The sequence below is a fragment of the Alosa pseudoharengus genome, unplaced genomic scaffold (assembly GCF_046254945.1).
Source record: "Alosa pseudoharengus isolate Yale_2024_CS ecotype anadromous, Long Island Sound unplaced genomic scaffold, YU_APseudo_1.1 YU_APseudo_1.1_scf_6, whole genome shotgun sequence".
Lineage (NCBI taxonomy): Eukaryota > Metazoa > Chordata > Actinopteri > Clupeiformes > Clupeidae > Alosa > Alosa pseudoharengus.
Genome location: NW_027468848.1, coordinates 4,410,678 through 4,425,638, shown reverse-complemented (window position 1 = coordinate 4,425,638; position 14,961 = coordinate 4,410,678). Strand labels below are relative to the sequence as shown.

At 45.7% G+C, this 14,961-nt stretch overlaps 1 protein-coding gene across 1 annotated transcript in view; it reads left to right on the top strand.

The window, feature by feature from the left end:
• Positions 1 to 14,961, top strand: part of crb2b (crumbs cell polarity complex component 2b) — a 38,732-nt gene that overhangs the window by 3,895 nt on the left and 19,876 nt on the right. Inside the window, exons 2-6 of the mRNA XM_076270006.1 lie at positions 5,945 to 6,637; positions 7,695 to 7,890; positions 9,076 to 9,215; positions 11,301 to 11,483; positions 12,166 to 12,279. Coding sequence (XP_076126121.1) covers positions 5,945 to 6,637; positions 7,695 to 7,890; positions 9,076 to 9,215; positions 11,301 to 11,483; positions 12,166 to 12,279 — 1,326 coding nt within the window. The remainder of the gene's footprint in view (positions 1 to 5,944; positions 6,638 to 7,694; positions 7,891 to 9,075; positions 9,216 to 11,300; positions 11,484 to 12,165; positions 12,280 to 14,961) is intronic.

The following is a 14,961-nucleotide window of genomic DNA, read 5'->3' as shown; positions in this document are numbered from 1 at the left end:
CTACACAGGGCTACAGGGCTACACAGGCTACACAGGCTACAGGGCTACACAGGCTACAGGGCTACACAGGCTACAGGGCTACACAGACTACAGGGCTACACAGGCTACAGGGCTACAGGGCTACAGGGCTACAGGGCTACACAGGCTACAGGGCTACAGGGCTACACAGGGCTACAGGGCTACACAGGCTACAGGGCTACACAGGCTACACAGGGCTACAGGGCTACACAGGGCTACAGGGCTACACAGGCTACACAGGCTACAGGGCTACACAGGCTACAGGGCTACACAGGCTACAGGGCTACACAGACTACAGGGCTACACAGGCTACAGGGCTACACAGGCTACAGGGCTACAGGGCTACACAGGCTATAGGGCCACACAGGCTACAGGGCTACACAGGCTACACAGGCTACAGGGCTACACAGGCTACAGGGCTACACAGGCTACAGGGCTACACAGGCTACACAGGCTACAGGGCTACACAGGCTACAGGGCTACACAGGCTACACAGGCTACAGGGCTACAGGGCTACACAGACTACAGGGCTACACAGACTACAGGGCTACAGGGCTACACAGACTACAGGGCTACAGGGCTGCACAGGCTACAGGGCTACACAGACTGCAGGGCTACAGGGCTACACAGGCTACAGGGCTACACAGGCTACAGGGCTACAGGGCTACACAGGCTACAGGGCTACAGGGCTACACAGACTACAGGGCTACAGGGCTGCACAGGCTGAAGGGCTACACAGAGCTGAGTGAGTTGAGTGAGTGTGGAATGGGAGTTAGTTAGCGATGGATGGTCTAGTGTGTAAATTAGTCAAGACATGCATAGAGGAGGGCCTCTTCACACAGAGAAAGACACACACACACACACACACACACACACACACACACACACAGGCAGCTGATTGGATTTAGGCTACTTAAAGCCCATGGTGGAGTGGTCTTTGTCAAGCGAGGGTCTCTATTGAACCCTGGCGTGAGAGGGGCTGAGGACGCACAGAGGAAAGGTCTCTTACAAAACAAGTACTGGCCACAACAACCGCACAGTCTATCAGTCTATGGCCACAATTATACAGTCTATGGCCACAACAACCGTATGTCTATGGCCACAACAACCGTACAGTCTATGGCCACAACAACAGTACAGTCTATGGCCACAACACAACCGTACAGTCTATATGGCCACAACAACCGCACAGTCTATGGCCACAACCGCACAGTCTATGGCCACAACACAACCACATAGTCTATGGCCACAATTATACAGTCTATTACAGGGGTGGGCAAACTTTTTGGCTCAAGGGCCACATTGGGTTTTTAGTCAATTTAGTATGAAAAGTATTTATTTTACAATATTAATTGCTTAAAAATACTGCTAATTTTATGGTGTTTAACAAATGTATAAATTGTGCACTGTCGCTTTAAGACAGTCGCTTTAATTCACGTTTATTTCTGATCTTCTGCCTGCTCTGCTATGGCTAGTGCTGTACCTACAGCTGGGCCCTCTCACAGTTTTTAAATGGTCAGTAGTGGGAACTACTGTTGCCTTCATGATTTCCTTTTAAAAGTTTCTTATAAGAAGGAGATATCAATTATCAACAATGACAAGCCAGCTGGAACCTGCGGCTCTCTCTCCCTCTCGTGAGTGCAGACGCGTTCCCAATTAAATGGATCGCATAATGTTCACGTTAGATCTGCTGCAAAGGAGATAACTAAGAGTTAACTTAATTTAACATGATGTTATCTCTATTTAACATGATGTTTTGACATTGACATTGTAAACGTAAAAGCAGTGAAAAGCAGTTTGCAGTAAAGCTAACCAACGTCGTCTCTATCGCAGGAAAAAAATAGTGAGCAGCCTGATGACCAAATGAAATGCTCGGCGGGCCGGATGAAAGAGCTTGGCGGGCCGCGGGCCGCAGTTTGCCCACCCCTGGTCTATAACCACAACCGTACAGTCTATGACCACAACCGTACAGTCTATGGCCATAACATGTTTCCCAGATAGGGAAAGAGAAAGACAAGGACACTCCACATATCAAAAGGATGCCACTTTGTGAAATGTATATATATAATACTGGCTGTTTCTGTGTTGTGCTGCTCATGAGATACTTCTAACAGTGTATTGCTAATGTGTTTTGGACACAGCACCCTGAAACACTCAGGTGTATCAACACCCAAGCCTCTTGATAAGGATGTGCACCTGTTCTTGCTCTCATAAAAAAAAGCGAGTCTTGTGTTGGGGCCAGGTGCAGTGGAGAGAGTGGGCTATGAGCTCAAAGCCTAGAGGAAGGTTTAAGTAATAAGGTGAGTAGCTGTAGCCCAGACAGCTCAGATGGAGATCATGCAGCAGCACACACACAGGGGATGGCCATCGATGCACACTAGAGGGATCATCACAGCAGAGCTGAACATCCTACCAAACACAGCAAACAACACAAGAGTGTTAGTAGTGAACACTCAACAATCAACAAAAAATTCTGCTCTGGCCCATCAGATAGATATATAGATACTTTATTGATCCCCAAGGGGAAATTCAAGGTCTCAGTAGCATACAGCCATCACATGCAACATACACGTAAGTTTTATACGTATATAAATATATATAAAAAAAGTTTCAGTACATGCATGATTCATCCATCAGCCTAATAGCTAGGGATACTTCAGGGCACCTCTACAGGTAGTGATGGGCATCTGCACCTTGAGTGCCATTATAAGCTACCTTAGACAAGAGATCAAAGCAGGATTTGAACCAAAGGAAGCACAGTAGTAGCCTCCTGTACTGCATGGCTTTGTTAGTGTTGGGCTGCCTGCTCGCTTCAGCATGAGTGTTGCTCACCCAGTCTGATACATGATGAGCTGGCACGGGAGGAAATGGAGGAGAAACTCATTAGGATCACTCATACTCCCTCTCCCTCCCCACCACAAACACGCATTTAGAGTCCGGCTGTTTGTCCAGCAGAATGTGGTTGCGTGAGCGGTGGGAGGAAATGGCTCTGAGAGGAGAGCTCCAGGCTGTGGCGGCATGGCTTCACTCTCGCTCACAGAACAGAGAACGCAGACACAACAGATGAGACAATGTAGACATGAATCAAATCTGAACATAGCTCTCTCTCTCTCACACACACACACACATGCACACGCACACACACACACGCACAGGCAAACGCACAGGCACACGCACACAAACACTAACCCTACTGACTTGGATTCCTTTTGAAGATCATTTATTTTATTTTATTTTAACCAATAATAGCAGTGCATTCCTCTTCCTGAATGATTTATGTGGACTGGGTCTGATCCGGACCAGACACAGGACACTCAGGACACACAGGACACAGGACACTCAGGACACACAGGACACAGGTCACACACACAGGACACACAGGACACACAGGACACACAGGACACTCAGGACACACAGGACACTCAGGACACACAGGACACACAGGTCACACACACAGGACACACAGGTCACACAGGACACTCAGGACACAGGACACACAGGACACAGGTCACACACACAGGACACACAGGTCACACAGGACACAGGACACACAGGACACAGGTCACACACACAGGACACAGACTAGACCGGGCCTGCGTGCGTTGAAGAGGCCACTGTTCTCTACGATTCAACAGGCCACTACTTCAGTGCTCCGATCTGTACACTTACTAGACACTTGAAACAAGGATTCACACACTCAGCTCAGGGGTGGGGGCTGGGAGGGGATATCCTCCGCACATATGCTACGTCCTACGCCTGTCCAGTTAGATTTCTGATGGTCGCTCAGATGTGCCTCCCTCTCTGTCCCACCCCATCCCAATGAGGGCCGGATTACTCTCCGTCACCCACGCTAACTCACTGCCCCCCCCTGACACCCCCTCTCAGCTGGGAGAGGGGGATAGTAAGGAGATCATTATCCTGCCATTAACTTTAATACCCTTCTCAGGTGATGGCTACTTACTGTAGAGGAAGGGTCCTCCATTAACCTGGGATAACCAGGCATCATGTTCAGTAGGTTTCACTCAATTCATTGAGGCTGTTCTCTTCGTGTGTAAACATATGAATTGTAATTATAATGTATATAATTATCATTAATATTATAATTATAATTCACACATACGATATGGGTGGGTTAGAGTGGAAATAGTCAGGGACGTCTATTATGGCCATCATCTACAACACTACAAAACACTGCATTATGTTTTTGACATCCCATAGAAACAGGATGATGTTACTTGAACTATGAAACTTCAGTTTCTTCTTTTCACTGCTGTGAGTAGTACATTTAGACAGTGAAGGGACTGTGGTACGAGCTGACTGCAGTTGCGGGGTGACTTATCATATCAGTACCAAATGGATAACACACAGTTTTCCGTTTGCAAAGAAGTACAAATGCACATCACTGAATGTGGCTGACTGTGGAATTGTTCCAGCTCTGATCCAATCAGAAGCTTCTGCTGGAATGGGTTTGATGACAGTGCTTTATAAAGTCTTTATGAACATGGAAAAATGCACTAGTTGTTTCAGGATGACACAGGCTAGTTGAGACAGGCTGGCGACCTGGAGACTTTGTATTGGGGGGCTATTGAAAACAAGAACCAAACAGTTTTGGTAAAGTACTGCTCAATTTCAGCCATTATAGGAAGCATGTTTATTTGGAAAAGGAGATGTTTTCTGTACCCATGAGATTGTATTGTCATACATAACAATGTGCTGATGTGGTTTAATCTGTTTGATCATTCAAAACATTTGATTCCTAATGAAAATTTACTTGTAATGTGGAATTGAATAAAGTATCTAAAATGTGTGTGTGTATGTGTGTTTGTGTGTGTGCGTGTGTGTGTGTGGGGGGGGGATTCTGGGATTATTGTCAATTTTCATATGTGTGTATATGATTGCACGTCAGTGTGTGTGTATGTTTGCACGTGTGTGTGTGTGTGTGTGTGCGTGTGTGTTTTAACCAGTAAGATCTGCATGTGTCTCTCTGGTTGCGGGAGCATCTGGTGGGGGTCGTTAAGTAGGTGAGTGTGAAGCGCTAACTCCCCTCGGCCCATCTGTCTGTTGGAGGGAGTCAGGGGGACGACCCCTTTATCCCCCCAATTAGGACCGCCAGCACCAGGGGAAACTAATCACAGGACCTGGGGCACCCCCTCATTCGCTCTCCCTCCGCACCAAAGAGGATCCACTCCCCACCACCAGGGTTTATGGCAATGAGATTGCTCAGAGTCGGACTCTTTGAGCAGATTTAGGTCTAATTGTGATCACGGTGGTGGCGGTGCTGGTGGCGGTGGTCGTAGTGGTGCTGGTGCTGCATCTGTTCCCTCAGATCTGATTTAGAGGAAGTGGGGATCATCCCGAGGGCCTGTGGCTGATTAACACGCAAAGAGTGTCAGGTTGTTATGACAACATCACCTTACTGGAGGTTCATACCAACAGAGAGAGAGAGAGTGGAGGAGTTAAACACTAGTTATGACAACACCACCTTACTGGAGCTTCATACCAACAGCAAGAGAGTGTGGAGGAGTAGTCAACACTAGTCGACGTGCGGACATTATTGTTTAAATCGCCTTTTTTTGGTCTGTCACCTGAAAGTATAGAAGTTTTCATTCTGTATGCGTTTATAACAACAATTACATCACAGTTGCCTTTGTCCATTCTTATGAACAAATGTAAAGCTATGAATGTCATGAATGACACCAGTGGATGAAAGGGTCAAGGGTACGTTTACTCATATTAGATTAGATTAGATTAGATTCAACTTTATTGTCATTATGCAGAGTACAAGTACGGAGACAACAACATGTAGTATGCATATGCATATGGTCTGCTCACTAATATTAACTGTCGACTGTTGTAAGGCACCAGGACTGTGAGGCTGAATCATTTTCATCTTTGAGTCACTTTCCTGTTTCTCTTTGTTCCACAGGTATATTCTGCGGTGTAAACGCTGACAGATGTTTGGAGGCCCCTTGCCAAAATGGCGGAAGCTGTGTGGACATGCTGGACGACTACCGGTGCCTGTGCCCCAGTACGCCTCTGATCTACTCCGGTAAGAACTGCTCCGAGCTGCACGACCCCTGCGCCAGCGTCGACTGCCCCGGCTGCGTCTCCACCCCGGGGACGGACGAATACCAGTGCCTCTGTGACGAGGGCTTCGTCGGCCCAGACTGCAGCGAGAACGTGGACGAGTGCGCCAGCGACCCCTGCACGGGCACCAAGTCGCTCTGCGTTGACGGGGCCAACGGATACGAGTGCCACTGTCCGGTCGGCTCGGCCGGGGACCGGTGCCAGGAGCTGGTGCGGAGCTGCAAGGACGAGCCGTGCCTCAACGGCGCCGCCTGCAGGTGGGCACCGGAGGGGTACGCGTGCGATTGCGCGCCGGGGTTCGAGGGTGAGGACTGCGAGGTGGACGTGGACGAGTGCCTCTCGCAGCCGTGTAAGAACGGCGCGCTCTGCAGGGATGGCATGGGGGTGTACGTGTGCTACTGCGTGCCAGGGTTCCAAGGGTCCAGCTGCGAGATCGACATCAACGAGTGCGCGTCCAGGCCGTGCGTCAACAACGCCACCTGCATCAACGGCAGGGATCAGTACACCTGCGAATGTCTGCTGGGGTTCGAAGGTAAGGCCTCCCTCCAGCACGGCTCAGCCTCCAGGTGTCGTCACTATGTGGTCTAGGTGTACACACAGTACTGCTCACTCGCTGACAATAGACAATAGTCTAAACGCATCAGAGCATTGTTTACATGTTTCAACTGAGTAGCCATGGAGTAATGAAGGCCTTTTATGAAGAGTGCCATGAACTTAAAGAAACACGCTAACTGTTTTGGAAATGAGCTAATTTGCTGTCTACTCCAGAGTGATATGAGTTTTGGAAATGAGCTAATTTGCTGTCTACTCCAGAGTGAGACACGTTTTGGAAATGAGCTAATATGCTGTCTACTCCAGAGTGAGATGAGAGGATGAATACCCTTCTCTTCTCTGTGTGTGCTATAACACAGTGTGACACCGTAAGCCTAGCTTAGCATAATGCACTGGAAGTGCATTACACCAGTTAGTATATACAGTAGCTTCTAGCTCTGGGCCAGACAGCAAATAAGCTCATTTCTTTAAATATGTCACTGACATCTAGATGTTGCCCTGAGAAGATGAAGATCAGGCAGATCCGTCATATCCAGATGTTTTTCTGTCTTCTGTCTACTAATACCAAATATAGTCAAAGCCTCTTTCTGCCTTAAGACTGCTTAGTACAGTATTTAAGAAAGATGAAAACTAAATCAGTGCTTCTTACTGTAGCAAGGCTACACTACTGGATCATCTCAGTTTGTCTCACACTGTTACCGTAACAACGCTACACTACTGGATCACCTCAGTTTGTCTCATGCTGTTACCGTAACAACGCTACACTACTGGATCACCTGTTTGTCTCACGCTGTTACCGTAACAACGATACACTACTGGATCACCTCAGTTTGTCTCACGCTGTTACCGTAACAACGCTACACTACTGGATCACCTCAGTTTGTCTCACACTGTTACCGTAACAACGCTACACTACTGGATCACCTCAGTTTGTCTCACACAGTTATTAACTTTGTCTCATTTCTCTTGAATGTGTGAGGTGGAATATCTGATATTAAAATGTGTGTGTGTTCCATGTTTCTGTGTCTGTATGAAAGGGGTGAACTGTGAAATGGAGATTGACGAGTGTGAAGTCGAGCCCTGCCAGAACAACGCCACTTGCTTTGACCATGTTGGTCACTACACCTGTGAGTGTGTGGAGGGCTTCGCCGGCATCAACTGCGAGGTCGACATCGACGAATGTGCCAGTGACCCCTGTCTGCACTACGGAGTCTGCGTTGACCTAGTGAACAGGTGAGACCTAATCGGATTACAGGTGCCTTGTGTACATACAACATTTCCACTGTCACACACACACACACACACACTTACTTTCACTAATCTCAGTCTCACTCTGTGGAAAGTACCTGTCTCTCCCTTTTAGGCAGGCATCCTCTGTAATTGTCCCAGGAATAAAAACTACATTTCCCAGGAGGCTTAGTGCTCTTGATTACAAATGAAAGGCTCATGAGAGTGGCACTGACTCATGTCTAGGTTAATGAGTCATTCTGTAATGCTCTGGGCTTGGCTTGGGTGGGGGGCTCGTGAGTCATTCTCTAATCTGTCTGGGCGCTTCACTTGCCCGCCAGGGCTCTGATCAATGACCTGGTCAGAAAGGTGTCGGTCACTTCTCAATGATAATCAGGCTTTCACTGGCTAGTACACTCACTAGTGAGGAATGGCCTGGGTGTTAGTTTGAGACCTGCATGTAGGGTATCATGGAAAGTAAATAACGATCCGAAGGAATTGGTCAGAATGATCAGGATTGGTCAGGGTACTTCTCAACATGATTTATGTTCTTAGTTTTGGTCAACTGAAATGAGATGATAATCCAGATATGTTTGAATGATTATATACATAACTGTTCAAAAGTTTGGAGTCACTTACAAATGTCCTTGTTTTCATCATTAATGTTGTAAATGACTGTTGTACAAAGAAATGGCTGATCTTTAATGCGGTATCTACATGTGCAGTACTCATTATCAGCAACCATTCATCCAACGTTCCAAAGGCACATTCTGTTTACTAATCTGATATCATTTCAAAAGGCTAACTGAGAAGACATTGGAGAACCCTTTTGTAATTACAGTATGTAAGCACATAATGTAATCTGATTTAAAAAAAACAATGGAACTGATCTCAGCCGGTATTCTGTCTATAATTGAGTGGAATGGAAATTTCTAAGTGACCCCAAACTTTTTAATGGCAGTGTATACTGTAAACATCCTTAATTATTTTTCAAAAAACAGAGGGTTCAACAAGAGTTTCTTCTGGATTGGTGCAGGTAGTTTTGCAACAGGTGTGTCTCACTTGAGGTGTGTGGTCCCTGTGATCAGGTTCATCGTCTCACCTGAAGTCTTTGGTCCCTGTAATCAGCGAAGGTAGTTCCACAGGTGTGCTGTTGTCTCACCTGAGGTGTGTGGTCCCTGTGATTGGCAGGTTTGAGTGTGACTGCAGTGGGACGGGCTTCTTCGGGGAGCTGTGTGAGGAGGACATCCTGGAGTGTGCGTCCGCTCCCTGCCACAACAACGCCACCTGCCAGGATGGAGTCAACCAGTACACCTGTCTCTGCTGGCCAGGTGAGCTTTCATTTTCACCTGTACACCTGTACACCTGCACACTCAAACACCACACACCTGTCTCTGCTGGCCAGGTGAGGTTCAGGCTCACCTGAGTTTTTATTTTCACCTGCACACCTGTACATTTGTACACTCAAACACAAGCACACACTCTGGTTATCCGGTGAGTTCTATGTCCAGCTGTGCCTTTAAACACTAGTGCAGCTTTGCCTTTAAACACTAGTACAGCTGTGCCTTTAAACACTAGTGCAGCTGTGCCTTTAAACACTAGTACAGCTGTGCCTTTAAACACTAGTGCAGCTGTGCCTTTAAACACTAGTGCAGCTGTGCCTTTAAACACTAGTGCAGCTGTGCCTTTAAACACTAGTGCAGCTGTGTCTGTTGGCTACTTGAGTGTAATTTCCACTGTACACTCAAACACTAATACTGTATCTGTGCTTTACCAAGACCAGCACATCTCTGTCTGTGTTTGTTGTTCACCAGTGCACATGTGTACACCCAAACATACATACATACCTACATAGCCTCCATACATATACCTAACTACCTACCTACATACATATTTACAAACATACATACATACAGTATAGCCTACATACATACATCATACAAGTGTGAAGCCAAATTCCAGGTATCTGTCTGTCTGCCTTTGTCTCTCTATGCTAGTTTCTTCAATAGCTCTTCTATGTTTCTTCAATTAATGAGAGCTTTTCATTGCTGTAGTGTCTTAAGGAGTATTGGATCGCCATGATGTGCACACATTCACTGTAGTGCTATTAAACAACACTGCCCTCTTCTGGGTAACTGTAGCAACTGCTTATCTGGAAGACATAATACACAGCACCTGATGATATGATTGTGCATTACATGATGCAGTATCAGCCTCCAAATGAATTTAATCACCGTGGCAAACATGAAGGTGTTGTCTTGTCCCTCTGTATGTCTCGTCCATCTCATCTTCATGCTCTCGTCCATCTTATCTTCATGCTCTCGTCCATCTTATCTTCATGCTCTCGTCCATCTTATCTTCATGCTTTCGTCCATCTTATCTTCATGCTCTCGTCCATCTTATCTTCATGCTCTCGTCCATCTTATCTTCATGCTCTCAAGTCTCTCTACACAGAGTTTAGTTACCACCACTCCTCTGTCTATAATTAAGTGGAATGGAAATTTCTAAGTGACCCCAAACTTTTGAAGGACAGTGTATACTGTAAACATCCTTATTTATTAACAATATTAAATATTACATATTTTCTCATGTCTCACTCTCATAGGTCTACGCTTGTTTATTCCTATATTTCACTCTACAGTTCTATGCTTGTTTATTATCTTTAAAAACGTTCATATCTCACTCTATTCGGTCTATGCTTGTTTATTTTCTTTAATTAGTCTTTTTGATTTCTCATATCCTTACGTTGGTCTTTGCAGTTGCCTTCACACATTCTGTTCTGTCTGCTTTATGAAACTGGCCCCATGCTGCTCCATCTGCTAGAGGTGATTAAAGTTGGTCTTAGTGGGACACCGTCCAGGAGACTTAGCCCTACCGGTTATTACAGTCACTCGTGGCCTTAAATGACCTAGACTCTTTCACCCATTTTAACACCCATGACTTAATATGTGCATGATGGAATTTTGAAGGGTGCTTATTGCGATTTTAAAGGGTAGAGGATTTAGGTAAGGTCTTTTTGAACATTACACACATAACACAGGAGCTCTTTGTTTACAAAGAAAAAGCAATAAGGCTTTTTGGACATATTAGTTGGTTTAAAGTAGAACCCAGTCCATATCATATGGATATAAGGATATGCATACCATAGTATTATTATCCATATCATAAATATTATACATTTTTACGCTGTCTTTCTCTCTCTCTCTGTGTGTGTGTGTGTGTGTGTGTGTGTGTGTGTGTGTCTATGTGTGTGTGTGTGTGTGTGTGTGTGTGTGTGTGCATGTGTGTGTGCATGTGTGTGCGTGTGCGTGTGCGTGTGCGTGTGCGTGTGTGTGTGTGTGTGTGCTCGGCGCCCGTGTGTGTGTGTGTGTGTGTGTGGATGTGTATGTGTGTGTGTGTGTGTGTGTGTGTACCAGGCTATGAGGGTGAAAACTGCCAGATTGACGTAGATGAGTGCGCGTCTGAGCCGTGTGAGAACGGTGGCGAGTGTGTCCAGCTGTCGGACGAGGACAGCTACGGCCTCCTGCCCCAGCTGGCCAGAGAGTTCAGCTACGCGAGGGCCGCCGGCTACCTGTGTCAGTGCATACCTGGATTCATAGGTGAGAATCAAGTCACCTCACAGACCACACTAAACACCACCTGAGGTCTTAGGAGTCCGTTACCTTTTTGAAGGTGCATTTTTGTGGCTTTTGTTACCTTTATTTAGATAGGACAGACCGTGTAGATTGGCAGGAAGTGGGAGAGAGAGATGGGTGGGGCTGGGAAATGACCGCAGGTGAGCCTGGAACCTGGATTCTCTGGGCTCTTGGGCAGCGTAGCCACTCGCAACACTTTAGGTCTTACTGTATGTTACTGTTTAACACTTTAGGTCTTACTGTATGTTACTGTTCAACACTTTAGGTCTTACTGTATGTTACTGTTCAACACTTTAGGTCTTACTGTATGTTACTGTTTAACACTTTAGGTCTTACTGTATGTTACTGTTTAACGTACAAATGAAGGAAGGAAAGAAACAGATATAGATATCCACATATATATCTATATCTATGTCTATATCTATATCTATATCTATATTGTTTATCTGCCGTATTACTTACAGAAATGTTTTCCTTGATGATCATTGATAACTTGTCCAAACTCCAAACATTCCGGTTACATGTCAGCACTGCCCAGTTGGTTTGCTGATCTCTGTCCTGCAGGTGAAAACTGCTCGATAAATGTGCTGATCTCTGTCCTGCAGGTGAAAACTGCTCGATAAATGTGCTGATCTCTGTCCTGCAGGTGAAAACTGCTCGATAAACGTGGATGAGTGTGAGTCTCAGCCCTGTGTGAACGGAGGAATCTGTGAGGACCTGGTCAACTCATACCAATGTGTGTGTCCACCTGGATACACAGGTAAGAGAGCTTGAGTGTGTGTGTGTGTGTGTGTGTGTTTGTTGATTGTTGATATTATTACAATAAGGGTTGCGAGTTTTGGGTAGTGTGTGTGACAATATGTGTAACAATATGCAGGTTAAGATGTAATGCATAGGATTATTTATTAGTCGCTTGAGTACACAGCAAACAGAACATTAGATATTAAGCTTGCTTTGGTGTTGTTGCACAACCAACCTACTGCACACGGGTTGAGTGCATGTGCACCAACTCTGGACTTAGCCTGCTGTTTCCCCCAGCGGGATTTACGCAGTTTGGTGTTTAGCTCCCAGTCCAAAAATGTGGAAACAAGCAAAGTCAGAGAAATCCACATGCGGGAACAGCAGAGAGTTCTAGACACACCCCACCACGACCACCGCACCTCACCCCACCACCACCACACCAATTACCCAGAAACCATTCTGCTGAGTGAATATCTGAGTACAGTATCTCCTCTAATTAAGGTCCTCAGAAATGCGGCACAGAGAAATAAATATCCTCACAGTCAGCAGCTGTCAGCCCAGAGGAAGTCATCATCACACGACTGAATCGGCCCTAATGGGGATACAGTAATGACTTGCACTGTCGGCTGTAGCATCGCGGGGACGCATACAAATGACTTCCAGAGTCTCAAATGAGCCTGATAGCTGCTGCCTCTGGCACTCATCCGGCCCTGATGTGGCCCACACCTGGCATGCCACATCAGGATTAACAATGCCAGCTCATCTCTGAGTAACTATCTGGGCTGTTTACTGTAGAACTTCTGTTATGTTTACTGCAGCAGTTCTGAAACTGCCCACTAAGCTTAGTTTGCAACACACAAACACACATATGCACACGCACACGCACACACACACACACACACAAACACTCACACACTCACATACACACACATACACACACACACACACACACGTACATGCACAGTCAAATGAACTGTCTATGACGCACAAACAAATTCATAGCACTCCAAATGTATTCATTTGTACTGGGCATTTAGTTTGGAAGAAGCCCATATGAGAAGTTTGCCATGTGATAAGATGGGTAACGCTATAACGCTTTACTTTGTGACAGGTTTGGAAGTTGGGCGTGTGATAACTTGGGTAAAGCTATACTGTATGAGAAGTTGGGCGTGTGATAACTTGGGTAAAGCTATACTGTATGAGAAGTTGGGCGTGTGATAACTTGGGTAAAGCTATACTGTATGAGAAGTTGGGCGTGTGATAACTTGGGTAAAGCTATACTGTATGAGAAGTTGGGTGTGTGATAACTTGGGTAAAGCTATACTGTATGAGAAGTTGGGCGTGTGATAACTTGGGTAAAGCTATACTGTATGAGAAGTTGGGCGTGTGATAACTTGGGTAAAGCTATACTGTATGAGAAGTTGGGCGTGTGATAACTTGGGTAAAGCTATACTGTATGAGAAGTTGGGCGTGTGATAACTTGGGTAAAGCTATACTGTATGAGAAGTTGGGCGTGTGATAACTTGGGTAAAGCTATACTGTATGAGAAGTTGGGCGTGTGATAACTTGGGTAAAGCTATACTGTATGAGAAGTTGGGCGTGTGATAACTTGGGTAAAGCTATACTGTATGAGAAGTTGGGCGTGTGATAACTTGGGTAACGTTATACTGTATGAGATGTGGGCCTGTGATAACTTGGGTAACGTTATACTGTATGAGAAGTGGGGTCTATGAGAAGTGGGGCCTTTGTGGGTGAATTGACATGACTTTGACTTGACTGGGCATGCTGTGTGTGTGTGGTGAGCTAAACAAACCACTAAATTGCTCCATTAATCCTCATCCTACCCAAAGCCCTCCCTGCCCAAAGCTCTCTCCTCTCCCCAAGCACACAGCATGTCTGCCTCAACCTAACCTTCCCCCTCAACCTGCTTACACCTCATGCACTCAGTCAAGTGAGTACTACTAACACAACACAATATAGTGCTCCACCTAATATGTCTTGACAATAGTTAATACTAAGTTGGTAAAAATGTTATTTAATCCATATATAAGTATGTCATATATTATACATTTACATGTATTCATTTAACTGAGGCTTTTGTCCAAAGTGACTTACAGAAATAGTGAGCAATCAAGGTACTGTGGAAATAGGAGACAATAGTGCAGCAATCTGCTCTACGTACATGTAGTATATAAGACTAGAATAGCAGTTCAGAGTCAAGCTTAAGCCCAGGCATGAAGATGAGAGGGAGAGGCAGGGAGGAGAAGAAGGTCAGGGTAAGAGCAAGTTAAATGTGTTAGTGGTGTTAGAGAGAGGAGGTGTGTTAAATGTGTTAGTGGTGTTAAGAGAGGAGGTGTGTAAAATGTGTGAGGAGAGGAGGTGTGTTAAATGTGTTAGTGCTGTGAGGAGAGGTGGTGTGTTAAATGTGTTAGGTTGTTAGTGGTGTTAGAGAGGAGGTGTGTTAAATGTGTTAGTGGTGTTAAGAGAGGAGGTGTGTTAAATGTGTTAGTGGTGTTAAGAGAGGAGGTGTGTAAAATGTGTGAGGAGAGGAGGTGTGTTAAATGTGTTAGTGCTGTGAGGAGAGGTGGTGTGTTAAATGTGTTAGGTTGTTAGTGGTATTAGAGAGGAGGTGTGTTAAATGTGTTAGAGAGGAGGTGTGTTAAATGTGTTAGGAGGAGGTGTGTTAAATGTGTTAGTGCTG